The 19,754-nt window shown below is 32.3% G+C and overlaps 1 protein-coding gene across 2 annotated transcripts in view; it reads right to left on the reverse strand.

Annotated features, from left to right (window-relative positions):
* Positions 1–724: 724 nt before the first annotated feature.
* The window catches only part of LOC127737707 (tetratricopeptide repeat protein 38-like), a 37,356-nt gene continuing 18,326 nt past the window's right edge, over positions 725–19,754 (reverse strand). For both annotated transcript variants that reach the window (XM_052248556.1, XM_052248555.1), the window contains exons 4-14: positions 13,683–13,854; positions 10,219–10,392; positions 9,713–9,788; positions 8,094–8,213; positions 7,559–7,618; positions 6,372–6,410; positions 4,976–5,057; positions 4,429–4,594; positions 2,993–3,149; positions 2,027–2,100; positions 725–923 (exon numbers count right to left, since the gene is read on the reverse strand). In XM_052248556.1, the coding sequence (XP_052104516.1) occupies positions 836–923; positions 2,027–2,100; positions 2,993–3,149; positions 4,429–4,594; positions 4,976–5,057; positions 6,372–6,410; positions 7,559–7,618; positions 8,094–8,213; positions 9,713–9,788; positions 10,219–10,392; positions 13,683–13,854 (1,208 nt within the window). In that variant the 3' untranslated portion in view covers positions 725–835. The remainder of the gene's footprint in view (positions 924–2,026; positions 2,101–2,992; positions 3,150–4,428; positions 4,595–4,975; positions 5,058–6,371; positions 6,411–7,558; positions 7,619–8,093; positions 8,214–9,712; positions 9,789–10,218; positions 10,393–13,682; positions 13,855–19,754) is intronic.

Raw genomic sequence — 19,754 nt, forward strand, 5'->3', positions numbered from 1 at the left:
AAATATTTGCAGCAACATTGCCGCAAATATTTGCAAGAAGCCTTATTTTTCCATAAGGGCGTTTATTTATGATCCAGACAAAAGTTTCCATTCTGTGTTCATTTTGTAGATGTATCCTTGTTTTCTACATAGTTACACCAATTTGATTTTGAATCCATATTGAATCATAGGAAAATAGGTTTGAACCGACCTCCAAACGATCCATGATTCTGTAATGAGGAGTATCCAAATTGCATCCATACTTAAATTCACATCCTTGAAAATGGAATAACAGATGTTTTGTTTTATTTCTTCAAATATTTAGAACAATTTGATATTAGTCCATGCTTAGTATTAATTTTTTATGAAATAAATGCTTGTAACATATTTTATTTGCTCATTTTTAAAAGATGACATTTTGTGGACGTCGCATGGCGACGTTTCCGTAGATTTTACTTTTTCCAGTAAATACTTCATCTGTTGATATATACTGTGAACGTTTTGTGTATTTTTAAATATATTTACCTATGTTGAAAGACGTGTATAATGTCAAATCATAAACATACAAATTGTTTAGTCTCAAAGAAAACTTGTAAGATTTCCGCTGCTATTTTTGCTGAAAGGTGCAATTTGGGTACTAGGTGCAATTTGGGTACTGTGACGTTACCAGTTTTATCATGATATTTTTGTGAGACGCTCTTTTATTAAATGTTGAACATTTTCAAGAACTATTTAAACAAAATATCAACAAACTGAAAAATCTTTAAATTCATTATTTAGGACTCTGAACAATATTTTATTGAATAACCGTCTAAGTTAAATCATAGATCAACCAACAATAAAGTTTTCAAAGACGTCAGTATGACGTATTGTACAATTTTGCCTTTAGTCTAGTGGTAAGGGGTGAATTTGCCTTCAAACATTCCCTTTCTGATATCAACATCCTGAAAAAATAAAACGATTGTTGAGGTTATTATCATTGTTCACATGACGTTATTCCCACGTTTATTATACAAATCCTTATTTATTCCTTTGTAACTTTTAACCGTGTGTAATAGTAAACGAGAATACAAAAGTACAACAAGTACTTTAATTTCAGATATTGACGAAAATTATATTCACCTCGAAGTTTTGTTAATTAGTAATTATAAATAGAGAATATCATATGGCTTTTTCAATATCACATCCGTATCAACCCGAGACACCAATATAATCCCAAGATCTCTGCTCGAGGGATTATATTGGTTGAGGGTTGATACGGTGTGTGATATTGAAAAAGCCATATCATATACACTTTATTATATACTTCAAGTAGACGTTTTTTTATATGACATGACGTTATAAAGATTAGGGGTTAGATAAAGTCTTTGCAACAGTGACTGATATCGATGACGTGACGTTATACAGATTAAAGGTGTGAAAAAGACTTTGCAACCGTGACTGATATCGATATCATCACGGCTGGCTGATATAGCACGGTTGCCGTTGACTTTATTACACATACAATTTATCTGTATTTACTACTAAGTATATAATAAAGATTAATATATTCCCTTTTCAGTATCTGCTCTGTTATTATCACGAGTTCTTGATATCTATCATACCAAATATATACTGTCGATACATGCAATTACTTTTTTCCTTAATCATGGCCGAATATTAAAGTTAGAAATGAATATAATTGTTCAAGACAAAGCCTAGACAATATATACATTGAAAAATAAAATATCACAAATATTATTAACATTAATCCAGCTACAATGATGTAAGGAAAGGTATGATATGCTATACAAATTAAACATTTTTAGTAAATATATATATTTGTAAAATATAAAAATGATACAGCATATAATTTGATAAAACGAAATAAAAACAAAATTAATGAACAACAGAATATTCCAAAGGACTTGTATATATAACTGAAATGCCTTAATGTCCACAACAGGTCTGCAATTAATGTTCATATGTTAATAATTCACGCGCTCCTTTAGCCTGGGGTGGTAGAAAACAACTGCATCAAATGATAAAATATGTACTTATATCCTACCTGGCCAAATTTTGATGTTTCTTGTCATCTGATTTAAGTGCAGCATGGATTATAAACAAATTAAAAACATCTCTCTGAAAATATATTTATTATGTTCTCAGTCGCTATTTCTTGTTAAAAACACATAAACATTTATTGGTTCCTTTGTCTTTTTAAAATGCTTTGTTAAATGTTAATAATATATTTAATTTCTTGTCTTATAACATTTGAATTACATTTGAATAAAAAAAAATGGTTTTATTGCCTTGGCCTTCTTTGTTTTATAGGTATTTTCCAATTCCCATCGACTGTTCTTTTATGACGCCGCCACAGCGGAGGGACATTAAGTGTTCCCCTTGGTCGTCTGTACGTCCACCCGTACGTACCGAAATTGGTTTCCGTTCTCTAACTTTAGTTTGCCTCAAACAAATGTTATGAAACTCTTACACAATGCTTATTAACACAAAACACTGATTAAGTTTTGAATTTAGGTGGCGTCACTTTTACCGTTCTAGAGTTATTCCCCTTTACAAATGGAAAAAATGCTGAATTTTTCGTTTCCGTTCTCTAACTTATGTTTGTCTCAACCAAATGTTATGACACTTATACAAAATGCTTATTACCACAAAACTTAGATCAAGTTCGAATTTGGGTAGCGTCAATTTTATCGTTCTTGAGTTATGTCCCTTAATAACGTTATACACACTCTTCATTTATTTTTTTAATAATTTCTAAAAATCCGTTCAGACACAAAGCTAGGTTCTTGATCATAAAAATGTTTATGTGTGTCGGTCAAATGTCATCGACCTGAATATTCATGTCACATTTGCCATGAAAAAACGAATATTCTTCTGGATTTAAATATAATGTTTTGCATTCAACGAAATTGGTTTGCTAACTTCTGCTAATTATATTAATATAGATAATTTTATTTACGAAGATACAAAATGTACAAATATTTTAGAAAGTATCAATTTCACATTGTACCTGTGCATTGCTTCCACCAAGTTTGACTATTTGATATCGTTTTGGATAAATGATGTTAACAGCAGCACTGAACTGTTGATCCTCGTAGGCTGCAAACGCTTCACACAGATCAAGACCAACGGTGTTCATGGCATCACGTGTGTCACCATTCCCGCATCTGAAAACACAGATAATATTTTGTCAATACTAATCTACGAAATGATTAATCTGACACTTTATATACTTTATATTCTTATACTTTTGAATCAGTTATTTGAGAGTTTCCCTCAAGTTTTCTTTTACTTGTTTTAGATATATATTCCAGAGGGATTAACCAGTTGTTAACTCGGTAAACTATTGTCGCCTCCAACTTATGAATGAATTTGAATCTCCTCATTGGCGAGGCAAATCGAAATCTAACACAGAGCTTTTCATTAGGGGACATCACTGATCAACAACATAACTTTATTTATTATACTTCATGTCAAAATGCCATATTTTGATTGGTTAATACGAGGGAGACTATTCTATGGTAAATACTCTATTACCCTTCACGGAGACGCTTGATCAAGTGTGCGCTTTATTAAATACGACTCTATCATATGGCAAATACTCTATTACCCTTCACGGAGACGCTTGATCAAGTGTGCGCTTTATTAAATACGGATGGTTGTTATGTACAAGACGTCATAGTTTATTACTTTGAATTTGAAATTTAATCGACAGTAATAACAGAACATTCAGTATAATAAATTAAATAACACATATCTGAGAGGGTGATAGAGCAGATTGTTACCCCTCGAAAAGACATTGTCAACCCTGGTTTCGCCTCAGTTGACAATGTTTTCTCGGTGTAACAATCTGCTCTATCACCCTCTCAGCTATGCGTTATTTATATAATATTATACACATGGCAAAGAAAAATAAGAATACATACAAACACATTTCAATACACACAGCTTCGTACCAAGATTATGATAATTGTGTTCAATGGTTTGGTTTTTAGTTTATTATCTTCGTTTCTATTGATAATTAAATATTTATTATGAACGGATCGTTTTATCTGGACGACAATGCAGTGAATGATTTTAAACTAATTTATACTTTGCCTTGATGTTTTGTTTGCCAACGAAATTGTGTGATGTCTTTTAAATAAAATATGGTCAACGCAGTATCACTCCACCTTACTCTATACATGGTATGCAAGTTCTGACGATTTTAATATATTTGAAAATACGTTTAGAAACGGAATGGATTTGAGATGCATGAAACTTGGCTCTATTGGTATATGTGTTTTGTGCTAGAATGTTTTGTAAATGTACATTTGTCAACAAAAAGAGATGTTGAGTATATGTCAACAAGACAAACCGTTAAAACAAAAACCACGTGACTTGTAGAGGTTAAAATAATCTGTAAATGTTCTGTTGGATGATTCATTGACATTTCAATTATATTACCTTATAAATTCTTTTATTGAATCTTCAAAATTCCTGGCAGATTTGGTATCATCAACTCCGAGGCAAGCCATCATATAATGTGCATCGTTGAAACCCATTACGTGGTCATCTAAATGGTTTTTACAAACTTCATAGAAATCGTACATCTTTTCCTTTACTGGTACTCCTGTATGATTTAAATACATTGTCATGGAAACCCTTTATTTTTGTATATCGTGTCAATTAAACAAATAAAAAAAAAAGAACAAAGGACTTGACAACTGTTTTCTTAAAAGATATAACAGGTGAAACTATAAGTATTTAAAAAGAAACATCAATAACGAATGCAATGCTTCCTGTTGTAGATATTTTTGTTCTAAAAGCGGTGATCATTCTCCCATATTTAGTATGAATTTCTTCCCCTTTTAAACCGTTTTTATTTCTTCTTCGGATTACAGAAATAAAAACTTTGATGGAATCACCTACCTTCCACTCCATCTCGAACAAAATAAAAAAATAATGATACAAAACGTCAATAAATGGAAATGAAAATGGTATATCAATTTACCTTCGAATTTGAGTCTGTACAGGAATGACACGGAATTAACAATTTCCATGGTTGACTTGGACTGGAGGGATCTTTTGCCTATCTGTACAAATTGATTAAAATTCACTGTTTGTCTTTTTTATTAATACTGGTGATATAAGAATAAGAGATGTGGTATGATTGCCAATGAAACAACTATCCCCAGATAGCATTTACATCAACAGATAGGATTTCACGATTTTATTTAAATATTTGAAAGTATTACAAGTTTAGATTTCAAATTTGAATAATCTACATTCCACAAATAAATCACTTGACTGGACTGACTGTAAAATAAGAAATTCTAAAAACATAATATTTAAAGGTCTTATGGGCTCCTCTTCGAAGGATGGGATATGTCAAGAGGCATTCATAGGTCCCTAAAAACAAGTATGATCTGTATTCTCAATCCTAACACAATTTAATTATATTGCTAGGAGAACACATTAGTCTGAATATTTTAGTCACCATGAATACACATACACACACACACACACACACACACACATATCTATGCATAATTGACCATATTTTTTTTCCACAAATGAACATTTTATATTTAGTTAACTCAAAAAACTATGGTCCCAAGTATGCTTCAAACTGACTAGCATCAACATCTTTGCATGAACTGCAGGTGTCTAAATATCTTTCTACTAGTATAAGTGGAACGATCTTTAAGTGCAGGAGGTCGTGGTTACGAAACCTGGCCGAATTAAATCAAAGACTCTAAAATTGATATTTGTTGCTTCTCCGCTAAGCCCGCGGCATCAAGGAGTAAGAGCAAAGACTGGTCGGCTCGGAATCAGCATAATGTGTCCGGGTAGGGTGACATGTCTTCCAGTGGACTAGCACGTTAAAAATCCGGCTAAGCATTTCGTATATAAAACTGAAATGCTAAGCATTTCGGTCTAGTACAAAACAGGGTTAATATTCATATCACATTAACATGTTCTCTTCCTGAATATTCATTTAATTTGCCAACAGCCGTACATAAACAGACATCATCATCATCCATCATCACCATCTTCATCACAATTTTTGCATATTTTCCAGTTTTTAAAATACAATAAAATGAAGGTCCGGGGAAAACGCAAAAATAAAGTTGCAATGATATATCTGAGAGACCAATGTTTTTTTTTTATGAATATGATATTATAATACGTTGTAAATTTCGGATTCAATCGGCCCAAAAAAATGGTCTGTTCGCACATTTTCCTTTAGAATTTTACTTTTAAGGTTACAGTAATAAAATATCTCTTAGTTACATTAAATAGCAAACCTTACAGTAATCTGTTTGTCGCCATGTTATTGCACAGAACATGTAAACGTTACATAGAAAATGAGAATGGTTTGTAATTATGCTATTTAAAATATTTACCTCTTTTTCGAAAAGTCGAAAAGCATCTTCGAAGTTACCCTAGGAATAATATGATACAGTTTTATTGAACACAAGTAACCAAAAAGTAATTAACACAATTACACCTGATTATTAAACTTACATTAAATGAATTAACTTAAAATAAAAATAAAATGATAAGCATATATATAAACTAGTAGTATTAGTGCTCTGGAATGTGAAATATGTCTAATATATTACTAATGAAGGATATACTACTTTAATGCTTCCCAATCAGAGAAAGTGCATTTTAGGGTATATGTTATTGGAGTGATACGTGTCTCTTACCTCTGTTACTTACACGGAAAATCACCCAGAAAGTGTCACTAAAATTTTTTTTTCATGTACATATAAACCATATCACTTCTTTTCCAATTCACAATTAACAAGTGAAAAGTTGTTAAAAAAGATGTTTTCGGCAATCGGCACATTGACAGAAAAGCAATGATTAAAGCCTGCATTGAAGTATCAAAGGGAATTTTTGGGGATACTAGATATAAATATTAAAACATTCGCGAAGAGTCTCTTAGAAGTGAAACATTTTTGTGTTCATCTAAAAATCTTTTTGTTTCAAAATCTTTCAAATTCTGACATTTCAAGGTCATCATTCGGTAATGCAGGAGCGCTGATAATCGAGTAAGAAATAGTTAATGTAAAGTTGAAAACATGTTATCATAGAAAATTCGTTTGTTTCGGACAAATTAATGGACAGACAACAATATATACTAGTACCTTATATCGGGTTATTTTCGAGTTTTCGTTATATACCATTAAAGGGGCAGTTAAATCTCCGCGTGTTTATTATTCGAAAATTTCTCAGTATACAGTAATCTTTCCAATTTTCCTAGGAATCATGACATTTCACATCATCCATTTTACAAATTTTGGAAAAGTTAAGGGAAATAGAACTTGATTTCCTTGTTATAGTATTTTGTATTTGCATATATTATTAGATATTAACATTTTCATTCTGGGAATATCAGAAAGATATCTTTTTGAAGTGCACAAGTTAAGTGAACCTAACTGTTAACAGTCAACAATCAACAATCAATAGTCTAAAATTGCACATTATTACACGTATCATAAATTCTCGCTTTTTTATAAATAACGTTTATTTCCTACCAGTGTCTCCCCGTGTTTTTACACTTAGATATGACAAAACTGTGTACCTGTTCGATATGATAAAGTCCATAGTGCCAGTAGTTATGACAAGCTGTCAATCCACAAACCTGTCAAGTATTAAAAGAAATCTTTTTGTAAGTCACAATTCTCAAAATTTCACGAATTTGCATCTGAATATCAAATTCGTGATATGATTTGGGATTATTTTGCTATGTGTAACTTTTAATTAAATTTTCTTATTAGACGTTGTTAATCATTCAAGAATTTAATTTGAAAAAGTAATAGATTTATGTATGAACATCAATTCAAAAATATTCTATGTTTTATATGACGATAGGTCACGGAATCATGTTGTATAAATAACTGCAATAACAATATAGACATATTCTACATCAAAAACACATATCAGTGTTAAGTGCCGAACATTAACTGAGACATGCTATATAGACATACATGTATGTCATAAATGCGGAAAAGGAACAGAAAATGCCTAACCTTGCATGTTTTTCCGTTTACATTTGTAACAAACAGCTTGTTTCGTGAGATAACAGATATGTTTTCTTTATTTTAAGGAATGCTTACCTTCCAGTCATTTTCAGTACTTGCCATGAAGTTTATTCCTTTTACATGCTGTCCTGTCATTTCATAAACGTGTGACAAAGCATGAGTAGCCCAACCATCATGTTTATTTATTTCTAAAGCCTATAATAGAGACAAAGGGCAGTAAGTGTCTCATATAAGGATTTAAATTGGTTTTCAAACATGCTTTTTTAATCAACATTTTCAAACATTATTAATAAGAAAAAGAATTACACTATCCAACTGTCAAATCCTACATAGCCAGACATTATACAAACCGGATGTTACCGGAGTGTAAACAGTTACCCGATTCAAGAGCTCTTCCAAGTACTAATGTCCTTCTATATTCAACTTGTATAGTGACACTATTTAACTCATTAAAAACATTTGCGCCATGCACCAAATAATTAGATGATCTTTAACAACAACAAAAAAAAAAAAAAAATGGGGCGACAATTGATTTGTAGAACTTAGTAAATTGTCCTCGCTTTTACTGATATTTATAAAGATAAAAGACTTCAAGAAATGTACAAACATTCAGTGACTATCGTATAAATCCAGTTGGAATACAGACAAAAATGGGAGTAAAATATATTAAATCGTATTTAACTTTTCTTTGGTTGTGACATCTTCTATTCAGACTTTACACCGGACTGTACTTACAATGAGCAACACGACGGATGGAACATGTGAAGCAGGATATGCTTACCCTTCCGGAGCACCTACTATCACCACCAGTTTTGTAGTGTTTTGTAGACCGTTGATTCTCTTTTTGTTGTTCTTCGTCTTGTTCATGGGTTTGTCAGTCTCTTTTCGACTCACGAGTTTTGATTCTCCTTTTCTGGTATTTTCCACCTTTCTTATTTTTAGCAGTGAGCATATCTTCCGCCATACGATTTCAAAATGACACTCAGTAGTAAGTGTCAAAACCAGTTGTCAATTTTTCATAAAAAAAATTAGATTTGAAGATTTTTCCTCTTGTATCCCCAATTTTCAATTAATAAGTAGAAGGTCATCATCACCTCATCTCAAATTTAAATAAAGGACTCCATTAAATATTCTTGCTCCTTGTCTACATTATTCTGTTTTCAATTGTTTTGTATAGATTCTGTTTCATGTGCAATATAAAAATTAAGAGATGTGGTATAATTGTCAATGAGACAAGTTTCCACCAGACCTCATGGCGTACATAACGTAGGAGTTGGCAACTAAAGGTCACCATACGGCCCTCAACAATGAGCAAAATCATACCTCATAGCACGATAAATGTAAAACAGTTCAAACGGAAAAACTAACAGCCTTTTTTTTGTAAAATGTAATAAACGAAAAACAAACGTGGTTAAATATGTTTGCGGGAGCCCAACCCTCCAATGACCTTGGAAAGTAGTGTAACAGCACAACCTAAGAACAAACTACAAGTCTGCCAGTCAGTCGCACAACTTGGAGTATCAGTTTTTGGTTAGATACTAGTGCCCCTGATCAAGAACATCAAACATATTTCAACACTAAAGGTTTTCTTCAAACCACTTTTTGTATATTTAACAAATAATTGACAGATATAATCTGAATGCTATTTCTTATAATCATATCTGCATTTAACTAAAAGAGAAAACTTGACATACTTTTTTAGCCTGCTTTTCAGCTTCGTCATACAGATGTGTTTCCTCAAGACCGAAAGCATGCATTCCTAAGATGTATCTAGAATGAATTATTTGTAAATGTTATATATGTTGCTGTAGTGCACATCTTCTGTGCGATCACATATATTTGTTCCTTCAAAACACGAAGATGAGAATGAAAAATTCGTCCTATTTTGTTCTTTTCCTCTTTCAGTAACCATTGAGTTAATCGTCAGGTATTTTGTTTGTATACATTGTGCGTATAGAAAACCTTAAAAGATGATTTTGGTTGTTTTTAAAACGACTTGTTTTGATTTTTTTTTTAAATACGACTCGTTTTGATTTTTTTTTAATACGCCTCGTTTGGTTTGATAAGTGCAGATGGAGTATACGTCAATGAAACGACAAAAAAACAAAAAAAACAAAAACAAACCCAAAAAAAGCTAAAAAAAAAAACAGTATATAAGAAGAATTCAATGTAACAGTATTATTTCTATGGTAGTATTTACCCGTATAAAGGTAGTGATGTGTTCCAGAAAGGTAAGACACGCGCTATAGAGTCTCTCATTTGTTGATGATACGACAAGCAGAAATAACAATCATGGGCAAATTTCAGCGCCAACATATCAGTAGGTGTCTCAATCAGTATGTCCTCCCAAATTTTGCATGCCTGTGTTAGTTTTCTGAAAATGATAAAAAAAAACAACAAGAAATTGAAAAAATCGATATAGGTATAATATATATATATATATATATATATATATATATATATATATATATCAAAAGCTTTTAGTAATTATCTTTCTTTTTTAAGTATCTTAAGGACGAAAATCGAATGCACATTACACTAAGATAACGTGACTATATAACATAAGGAGATGTGGTATTGAGACAACTATCCAACAAAGTCCAAATGAAGCGGATTTAAGCTACTATGTTTATTTTACTTAAAAAATTGGCTTTTTTGTCTGTCATAAGCACAGATGTAAGAGCTATTCTAAGTTTGAAAGCCGCATCTAGTGTCTCAAAGATGGTATTGTTTATTGATATGGTGTTTTCACTGTAAACAACTTGTTGGTTGTTATTTGTTATTTGATTGATTGATTGATCTTTGTTTACTTCAATTTCAGTAAACGCAATGAGTAAGTTCTTCTATTGAGCAACTTTATTGTTAATTCTCAGACAGTGTGCATTAGGGGACTCAACTTACCTGAATGATAAGGAACATGAAAATAAAAAACGGACAATTTGAAATACTTTGATTGATTGATTTTTGTTTCTTTAACGTCCGGTGTAATAAATATTTCATGCCTTTTCTGGACAAAAACAAACGATCAGTTATAATATATAGGTACTAATCAGGTAGGTTTTGCTAAGTTGTCGACGGAAAAAAGGTAGAAATATGAGCTGCCAGTAGAAAATGAAGGTATTTTAGTTGAGGGCAGAACGTTTTACTTGCAACAAGCCACATATATAGTACACCCAAAGAGTTGTTGCAATGGTTCATTAACGTTCAGAGAGCTCGACACTTTCTTTGCAGGGCATCTAAATCAATGTTCCTTATTATCATCGGACATGGCTGTACATTTATTCATTCATCCACAAAACTAAACAGTCGCCCTTCTTTAGAATGGGTTTTACTGTCGGTCACGTGCAGTCATGTTTCTAAACCCCAACTCTAAGATTACTTCACAGGTCCAAATGACATGATGCAAGCAACTATAATAGGTCGCCGTATAGATTTTAACAGTGAGTAAAACCCATATCATACAGTCAGCTTCAATAGGCCCGACATAACAAAATTTGAAACAATTCAAACGAGAAAACTAAGTTATGATAAAAGAAAAGAATACAAAAATAAATATGACAGACAAAAACCAAGTTTGAACGACAACCTCTGAATAACTGTTACAGGCCCCTAACGTGGGACATACAGACAGTGACGAGGGAGTGGACAGAAAAGTGCGAGGAAGGAAGGAAATTCTGAAATTCTGAAAGTAATGAGCAAAAAAAAAAACCCGTTGTTTCAGATACAAAGGATTGAATAGAAAAAAATCATTATTCTCTTAATCTTTTTTCAAGTCAAAGACTAATACTTCTAAGTCTTTGGTGTTAATTTCCAATGTCAAAAAATATTTTTTATGACCTAACAGAAGAGGAAATATATTTCTTACATTCCAGTGAGCAGTAAAAAAACAGTCAATGTAGCATTTTTTATCACAGTTTAAGCATTTGGATTACACAATACCCATATAGTTGTGCCATTGAAGTAATTATTATAGCTTTTTTGGTCAGTGGTTTTATACCCGAGTTTATCTAATTGTATCTCAACATGAACATAAGGAGATGTGGTATGATTGCCAATGAGACAACTGTCCACCAGAGACTATATGACGTGGTTGTAAGCAACTATTTTTCATCTTACGGCATTTAACGATGAGTAAAACATATACCGGAAGTAAGGTAAAACATTACACAATGTTATATCATGATGTTTATAATATAATGTGGTTTAGTATTATCTAGAAATTAAGAAATTATCTAAAACTAAGATTCCAAATTCCTCAGGCAGAAGTGGCGGAAGATACCAAAGGAATATTCAAACTTATACCAAAACCATATCCTGCTCCACACGTGGCATCCGTCAGATTTAAAGATTTTGTTTGTGGATAAATTTTGGAATATGCTATAATAACAATAGTTCATGAATCTATTAAAAAACAAGATAATCAACAAAGTATGTTATAGCTAAAGTAATGATTCTTTTAGAAAATAACAAATGTAAATCTATTAAAATCATGTAACAACGATATTCCAAAAATATTTTGTTTGAAACATCAAAGTGACATTAGCTACGATTTAGAAAATAAGATAAAATATGATTTTTGTTTTGTTTCAAACATTTTTAAAAGGGGAATATTAAAATAATATATCACTCTTAGCTGTCAATTTGGTACCATTTTGTCAAAATCAGCTCAAAAACATGGCTTTGATAGTCATTTGAATCCGTATTCATTAGACCTTTATTCTGACACTTATCTGGAAACGGGCTGCGCACGATCATATCGTGTTCAGTTATTAAAAAGAAAGAATCTCAACATTGACAATGAAACAAGAGAACAACCACAAGGAACCATTTTGTTGACGAATTCGGTCCACAAAAATCGTTCTACACTGTTATACAGTCAGGTAAAACAATGATGTGCACGTTTTCATAATCTATGATTTGGAATTAAACAGACCTAGAAAAATAGTCATTATACGATTGCACGTGCTTGTCTGTCTATTCATATTTATATCGTGTATATATCAATCGGACAACGAGTTTGACTTTGTACAGGCACAAAATATGGTGGGTTGAACCAGTTATACATGAGCACAAACCTCCCCTCTAGCTATCTAGAGCTCCACTACAAATATACAATATAATATGGTGGGTTGAACCAGTTATACATGAGCACAAACCTCCCCTCTAGCTATCTAGAGCTCCACCACAAACATACAAATATAATTATAGTATTGTAATGTTAAAACGGCTGAGATAAGACAGATAGTCTATCTGAAAAACAAACGGAAAAATATGAACAGCACCAAGTGAAGACTTTCCAAGAGCCCCTTCAACTCTACATACAGATCTACACGCACTATTCGATTAATATTTCTAACATGCCCTGCATATATATATATATATATATATATATATATATATATATATATATAAAGAAGTCTAAATTGAAAACAACGTTCAAACCTATGATTGCGTTGGATAAAAACCGCAATTTTTATACGTGTGCATGCAAAACAAATTTCTTGTTAGAGGGGTCTAAATACAGCACAAACAACATTTTCCAAAAGACCAAAAATTGAAAAAGTATATTTTAATATATATATATATGTAATGGGAGAAAACATACCTATGCGAAAAGATGTGTTGTCTGATAATGATACATTTATTAAGTTTATATTAAAATACCCTTCTGCCCATAAAGCTACAGCAGACACATGCTTCTTTTCCCTGTCTGAAATTGCTTGCTTCTTAGCTATATCCAGCATGTAGTTAATTGTCTCTCTAAACTCTGAATTTAATTCCATATTTGTTGAAAGGCCTGACAACTTGATACCATTTTTTATTACGTGACCTAGAACTGCAAATATATACATCGTTTATCGTGTCAAGTTTATCTTTTTATAAGAAACAGTTACACATCTTGGAGCATTTTCACAAAGCATCCGTTAACTAACGGACCCGTTAATATTCACAAAGCCTCCGTTAATTAACGCATCCGTTAACGTCTCCGTTAAATGTTCCGTTAAACCCGATAATTAACGAGTACCTTAACGTATCCGTTAAACGGGCACTTTTAAAATAGTGCATTATACATGAATTCGAACTGTGTTATATTTTTTATATATGCAAAACTGAAGAACCTTCATAAAAATATGCAAGGTGTACATGTAGAAAACTCAATACTGAGGAGGAAAAATCCAAGCGTAAGCAATTTCTGTTATTATGTATTTTATTATTTAAAAGCGTAATCCTTAGTTTAATGGCTATTCGCCGAGACCCCAACCATGATTTTTCAGCCGTTTGTCAAAGCTATTTAACTTTTTTTATTCGCAAACACCTTGCTCTAATCATTGATCAAATGCGTTACAATTCTATTTCTGTAATCGAATAAAAAGATTATTCTTTATTGGTATAATTTTTGTAAAATGTTCTGCATGAATTGTCAATAAACAGCATGTTGGGTTTATGGAAAAATATCAGAAAAAGAATTAAAAAAATAGGTATATTTGAAAAAGATGAATTAAAAAAAGGTTTTTCATCAAATGTATTTAAGGTGCACCTGAGACATACTCTGTGTGGTTTTTTTCGGGAAGTGCCATGAAATCGACCTTGTAAGTTTATGTGGCGAAATACGCAATAAAATGAAGTTTTTCCTTCGCTCAGGAGATCGTAATAGAATCAGATATCTTTTAGGACCAAAATTTGTATTAAAAGTACTATAGTTATATGGCTCTCTACTAGACATTTACGGAAAGTATCGGTACCGACTGTTGACACCGACTCTGACAGGTAAAATGAAGGGGGTCGTCTCAAAATTTAATAAAAAGTACTAAAAAATTAGCTTTTCAAGGTAAAATAACCAAATAACAGTAAAACAAGATTTTACACAACGATTTATTTAATCAAATAAGGTGCGTCTCCGCTTTTATTTCCATTTGCATGTAAAATTGCGCACTTTGAAGTCAAAAACTCGAATATGTCTTATTGAATATATTATATTTTTCAACAAAATTTATGTAATTAATTTTAAATTTCAAAATTGCAATCGCAGCCTTTGAGCGTTCAACTTCTCGTCCAAAAATGAATGAAGGATTGATGAATGGATGGTTGGATGTTAAACTTAAAGTGGCAAGCTAAATTCCGGAAAGGGAACATAATTAGAAATGAATATTTGCCCTTGCATTGTACAAGACCGACACACCGATTTTTAGCGTTCCATTTCAAAAGGTAACTGTCCGCAGTAAAACATGTCAACCAACCCTAACACATTATTCTGACTCAGGGCCGACCATGCTTCGTGCTTAGTGGAGAAGCAGTAAATATCAATTTTTAAGTCTATGATTTGACCAGTGGCGGATCCATAATTTCCAGAAACGGAGGCCCGCTACATTTTTTGGCTCTTAAAGGGGGTGCACGATCCAAACTTTGCCAAAAATTTCCGTTATTTTAATAAAATTTTCAAGAAAAGGGGATCAGGTCCCTTTGGGCTCCCCTTAATTCAAATCTACATCTGTTGACTCGAATCAAACTTGGCAGAAATTTTCCTGGGTTGCCATTTTCTTTTTTCAGAATGACCGCTCCAGCTTTTAATTTGTTGGCACATATTTTCAAGTAATATGGTCAGCGCTGATTATTTGTTTCCGCTTCTCCCACACCACTTGTTAACTTAGGGAGGGAGCTACCTTTTAGTTGTTTATTTTGGTTTTTTTTTGTGGGACAGGGGGCCTTAGCAGAAAACTTTCATCCTACATTTTATTTTTCAACACATATCTAGTCTGACGTTTTTTCTTACTTGAACTGGTCCCTTGATTTGTTACTTTATTGATACATGTGTACTGCCTTTTTATTGTAAATTTCTTTTTCTTACCCCCTCCCCTTTATCTAAAATAAAGATTACTACCTAACCTTGATGTTCCCTTTATTTTCGTATCTGTAAAACAGGAAAATGTTTATATCAGAAAACGGGATATGCTTATGTACATATGTATATAAATATAGATTCTACCACTGCATCGAGTGTGATACGATATTTATCCACTCGAGACAGTTAAATTTTCAAATTTAAAACGCGAGGCTCGCCGAGCGTTTTAAATATTTAAAATTTAACTGTCGAGAGTGAATAAATATCGTATTACACGAGATTTGGTGGTGGAATCTGTTTCTCTAATGATTTTCAAACAATATGCAGGCAAACTTATTCCTTCTTTTTGAATGATCTGCAAAAAGATGTGTTCTTTCTATGTGACGTCATCAGGCATGGTCGCCTTTTTTCATGCCGTCACAATAGGAAATTCAGAGGAAAGGAAGAAAATTCGACGTCATAATCGGATTTTAACCAATGAAGAACTGAGATCAAACGAACCACACGTTGATTAAATTTTTTTTATACAATGGGTGCAGAAAGGGATAAATTGACGAAGAATTAGAGAAACATTTATATTTAACTATGGCATTATAGATGCAGGAAAAAAAATCATTCAAAATAACGTATCTGGCTCCATATACATGTGCATGAGCTTGACGACATATCCGATTGAAATGTGCTGTTACGAAAACTCTGGATTCAAATTTTTATTCTTATTTTCGGTGGAGCGATATCATGCTCCGTTTATGGACTCCTTATGAATTAAGTGCAGCGCTGAATTAACTTTTGAGACAACCACTGTAATTTTTGCTGTCAGAGTCGGAGTCAATAGTCGTAACCGAGACTTTCCGTAAATCTCTATTATCACAGTTGTCCATTTGGATACCTCACTGATCCTCGTAGTACTGATACAGAATTTGTTTGTATAAACATTTAAAGTTATAATTGCTTGTAGAAGCTACACAGCAAATGTCACATTTTATGTTCTTTTTTGGTTGGGAAATCCATACCACGAGGAAAGTTGTAACCCATTTAGTAATTTGTCTTTAAATATGCTTTAATGTGGCAGTCTAAATTTCCCAACCTTCATCCCAGACGCTCCCTATTACAGGACCTACCTAAATGTACTTATTGTTAATTTATTATCGTCCTGAACATGCATGAAATATTTGCCACTGGGCCTTAAGCAACCAACAATCAATCAACCAATCTAAAAATTTGCAAAAACGGGTGTCACGTATCTTATTAATAGCTTCTCAAAATGAATCGGTAATTGTGATTTCTCGATAGTTACAAGGATCAGATGCATCATTCACTTTATAGATTAAGAATAAATGACCTGTGGCCCAGGCTTTTTGATATTTTCGGAAAGAAACACATTTGTTTTTAGGAAACATGGTAGAAGGAGGTTTGGCCATATTTTAACATACTGTTATAGAGATATCACCTAAGCGTGCTTCCCTATTAACCTTTATAAAGGACAAATCAGTAGATATAACAGTTTAAGATATCCTTCTATCAAGTATATGATGTAAACTCTTTAATATTCAATTTAAAGTAGGATATGACACCGTTTAAATTTTAACACTGTGAGTTATAAACAAATACAGGGAAATATTTTGACCGGTTGTTGCAGTGCGTATATATACATCTCGCTGAGCCAAACGGACGACCTATGTATGGAAGTTTTAACCTAACAACGACACACTATGATTATTTCTATAGATTGAAGTTCTCTAAAAGGGGGTAAGATTTTGAAGTTTACATAATGCCTTTCTACAGCCTTCATATAACCATTTGAAGTTCTAGTTATTGAACAATTATTCGGTATTTGCTAGTTATTCTGCACAGCTTAGGTGACCCTACTTGACCCGAATGACGTTAGGAGTTCAGGTTCACGGATCACTGTATTGTGCAGTATAACTAACATATACCGATTTGTTTGGTTAATAACTGTTTTAACACATGACGTCATCAATTTATTTGAACGTTTTGGAAAAAAAAAATTCCAGCAAACATGATTTAGTATGCAAACGACATTGTCAATCCTCGGCTCATGGGAGAGTTATCTTGCATACAGAAAGCAGGAAATACGCTTTTAAAAGAAACATAATGTTGGTTACTTATAAATTATGATTTTTTTCTAAACTTTTGGGTTTATTCTGTAACGGCAGCTTTATTTGGATATTGGGGTTTAATGGCATATCTTTTATTGTTTCTTTTAAATTTTTTCGCAGTTTTTAAAAAGATTCGGGACGATTTAGAGCTAAACATGATGTGTAGACACCTCTCTTTTGTAACTAACTGATTATTGTCTTGTAGATGTCCTTCGGTTATTAATTGTTGTTGAGTTGCTGTCTCATTGGTGTATACCCCATATCTCGTTTCATTCATATAGTTTAAATTCCGTTTGGTGTACCGTTCAAAATCGGTTCACGGCAAATCATTACGCAAAGGGTTATGGAGAATAGATTAAGAGCGTTTCTTTCTGTCAAAAATATGTGCAGAGGAGTGATGTGATAAAACTTCTTGGACAAGGTAAAACAAAAACAAAAAATGTTATATTATTTTGTTATTTTAACACCCTTCCTTATATTTCAAGTGTATTCCGCTACCAATTTTGAAGACCTGTCGCATCTAAATGTAGTCATTTGGTCTGCAACTTATTTTTTTTATTGTTTAGGCACAGACTTGAAATATGCTCCTCTTTAAATTTAGTCCAGAAATAAGCCATGAACAGGACTAAATGTTGAAAAAAAAACAACCTTAATCAATATCATTTAGCATAAAACTAATTCAAAGCAAATTTAATTTAATTGGATTTTCTAAATCTTTCATTTTTTTTCAGAGATTACAAGGCATACTTATCTAGTTTGACTTTAGGACAGTAAAAATTTACTTTGTACAAACACTTTTTATTAAGTTCACAGATTTAGGAAGGAGTCTTTCTCCCGTTCCTGACTGTGTTACAAACTTTTATTTTATTTCATATTTCGAAACAATGAAGTTTGTACAAAGTTGTTAATTGTTCAACTATGTCTTAGTTGTAGGTAAGAGTACATTCGAACTGTGCAGTATATCTGAGGTAGTTAATGCACACCTTTGCTGTGCATTATCCAAATTATAGCACCGTTAGAACAAAAAGATTTTGTCTTTGTCGTCAATGGAATTCATAACGGCTTTTTTAAAAATATTTATTCCTTTTTAGTGACTATTTTGAGATCACATAAATTTAAGTATGTGCCAAAAACAGGGAAAAAATATTATTTGCAGATCGATCAGGCTTCATTTAGATGAAAAATGTCCTTAATATAAATTGCCGAATACAGTTGTATATTGAAAAGTGAAATGTTGAGGGAAAGAAAAGCAATTAAAATATGCTCAATAGCCCTTTGAGTTATGATTTGTAATAAACCGATTTAAAAGTACATAAAACGGATATAAAAATGTATGAAACAAAGAAGATGTGGGTTATACGTCAATAAGACAGTAATCAAACGACAAAAACAACATAAGGACACCAAGAGGGCATCATACACTTTTCAACAATAGATAGGTGTCTACAAAATATGTCAGTTCTAAATCGTCTCAAATTTATATGAATATTGAAGATAAATTTAACAGAAACAATCGAAGATCTGTCATTAAAAAGCATTTCTCCAAATGGTGTTACAATCAAGGAGAAAGTCTGAATATAAAAATGTTATTAATTTAAAAGTTACCAACGTTGAAATACTTAATGGCGTATTTTCCCCTTTCTTTACAAGAGAACTTTCAAAGGAGCCGTGGATTGAATATCGTTGGTATATTTTGAAAACGTGATGGCAACATGTGTTATAACAGTTATTGGCCAATGAAATCGATAAATGTCATTTAATCTGCACAGTCGTGAT

This window comes from Mytilus californianus, unplaced genomic scaffold (genome assembly GCF_021869535.1).
Source record: "Mytilus californianus isolate M0D057914Y unplaced genomic scaffold, xbMytCali1.0.p SCAF_4, whole genome shotgun sequence".
NCBI lineage: Eukaryota > Metazoa > Mollusca > Bivalvia > Mytilida > Mytilidae > Mytilus > Mytilus californianus.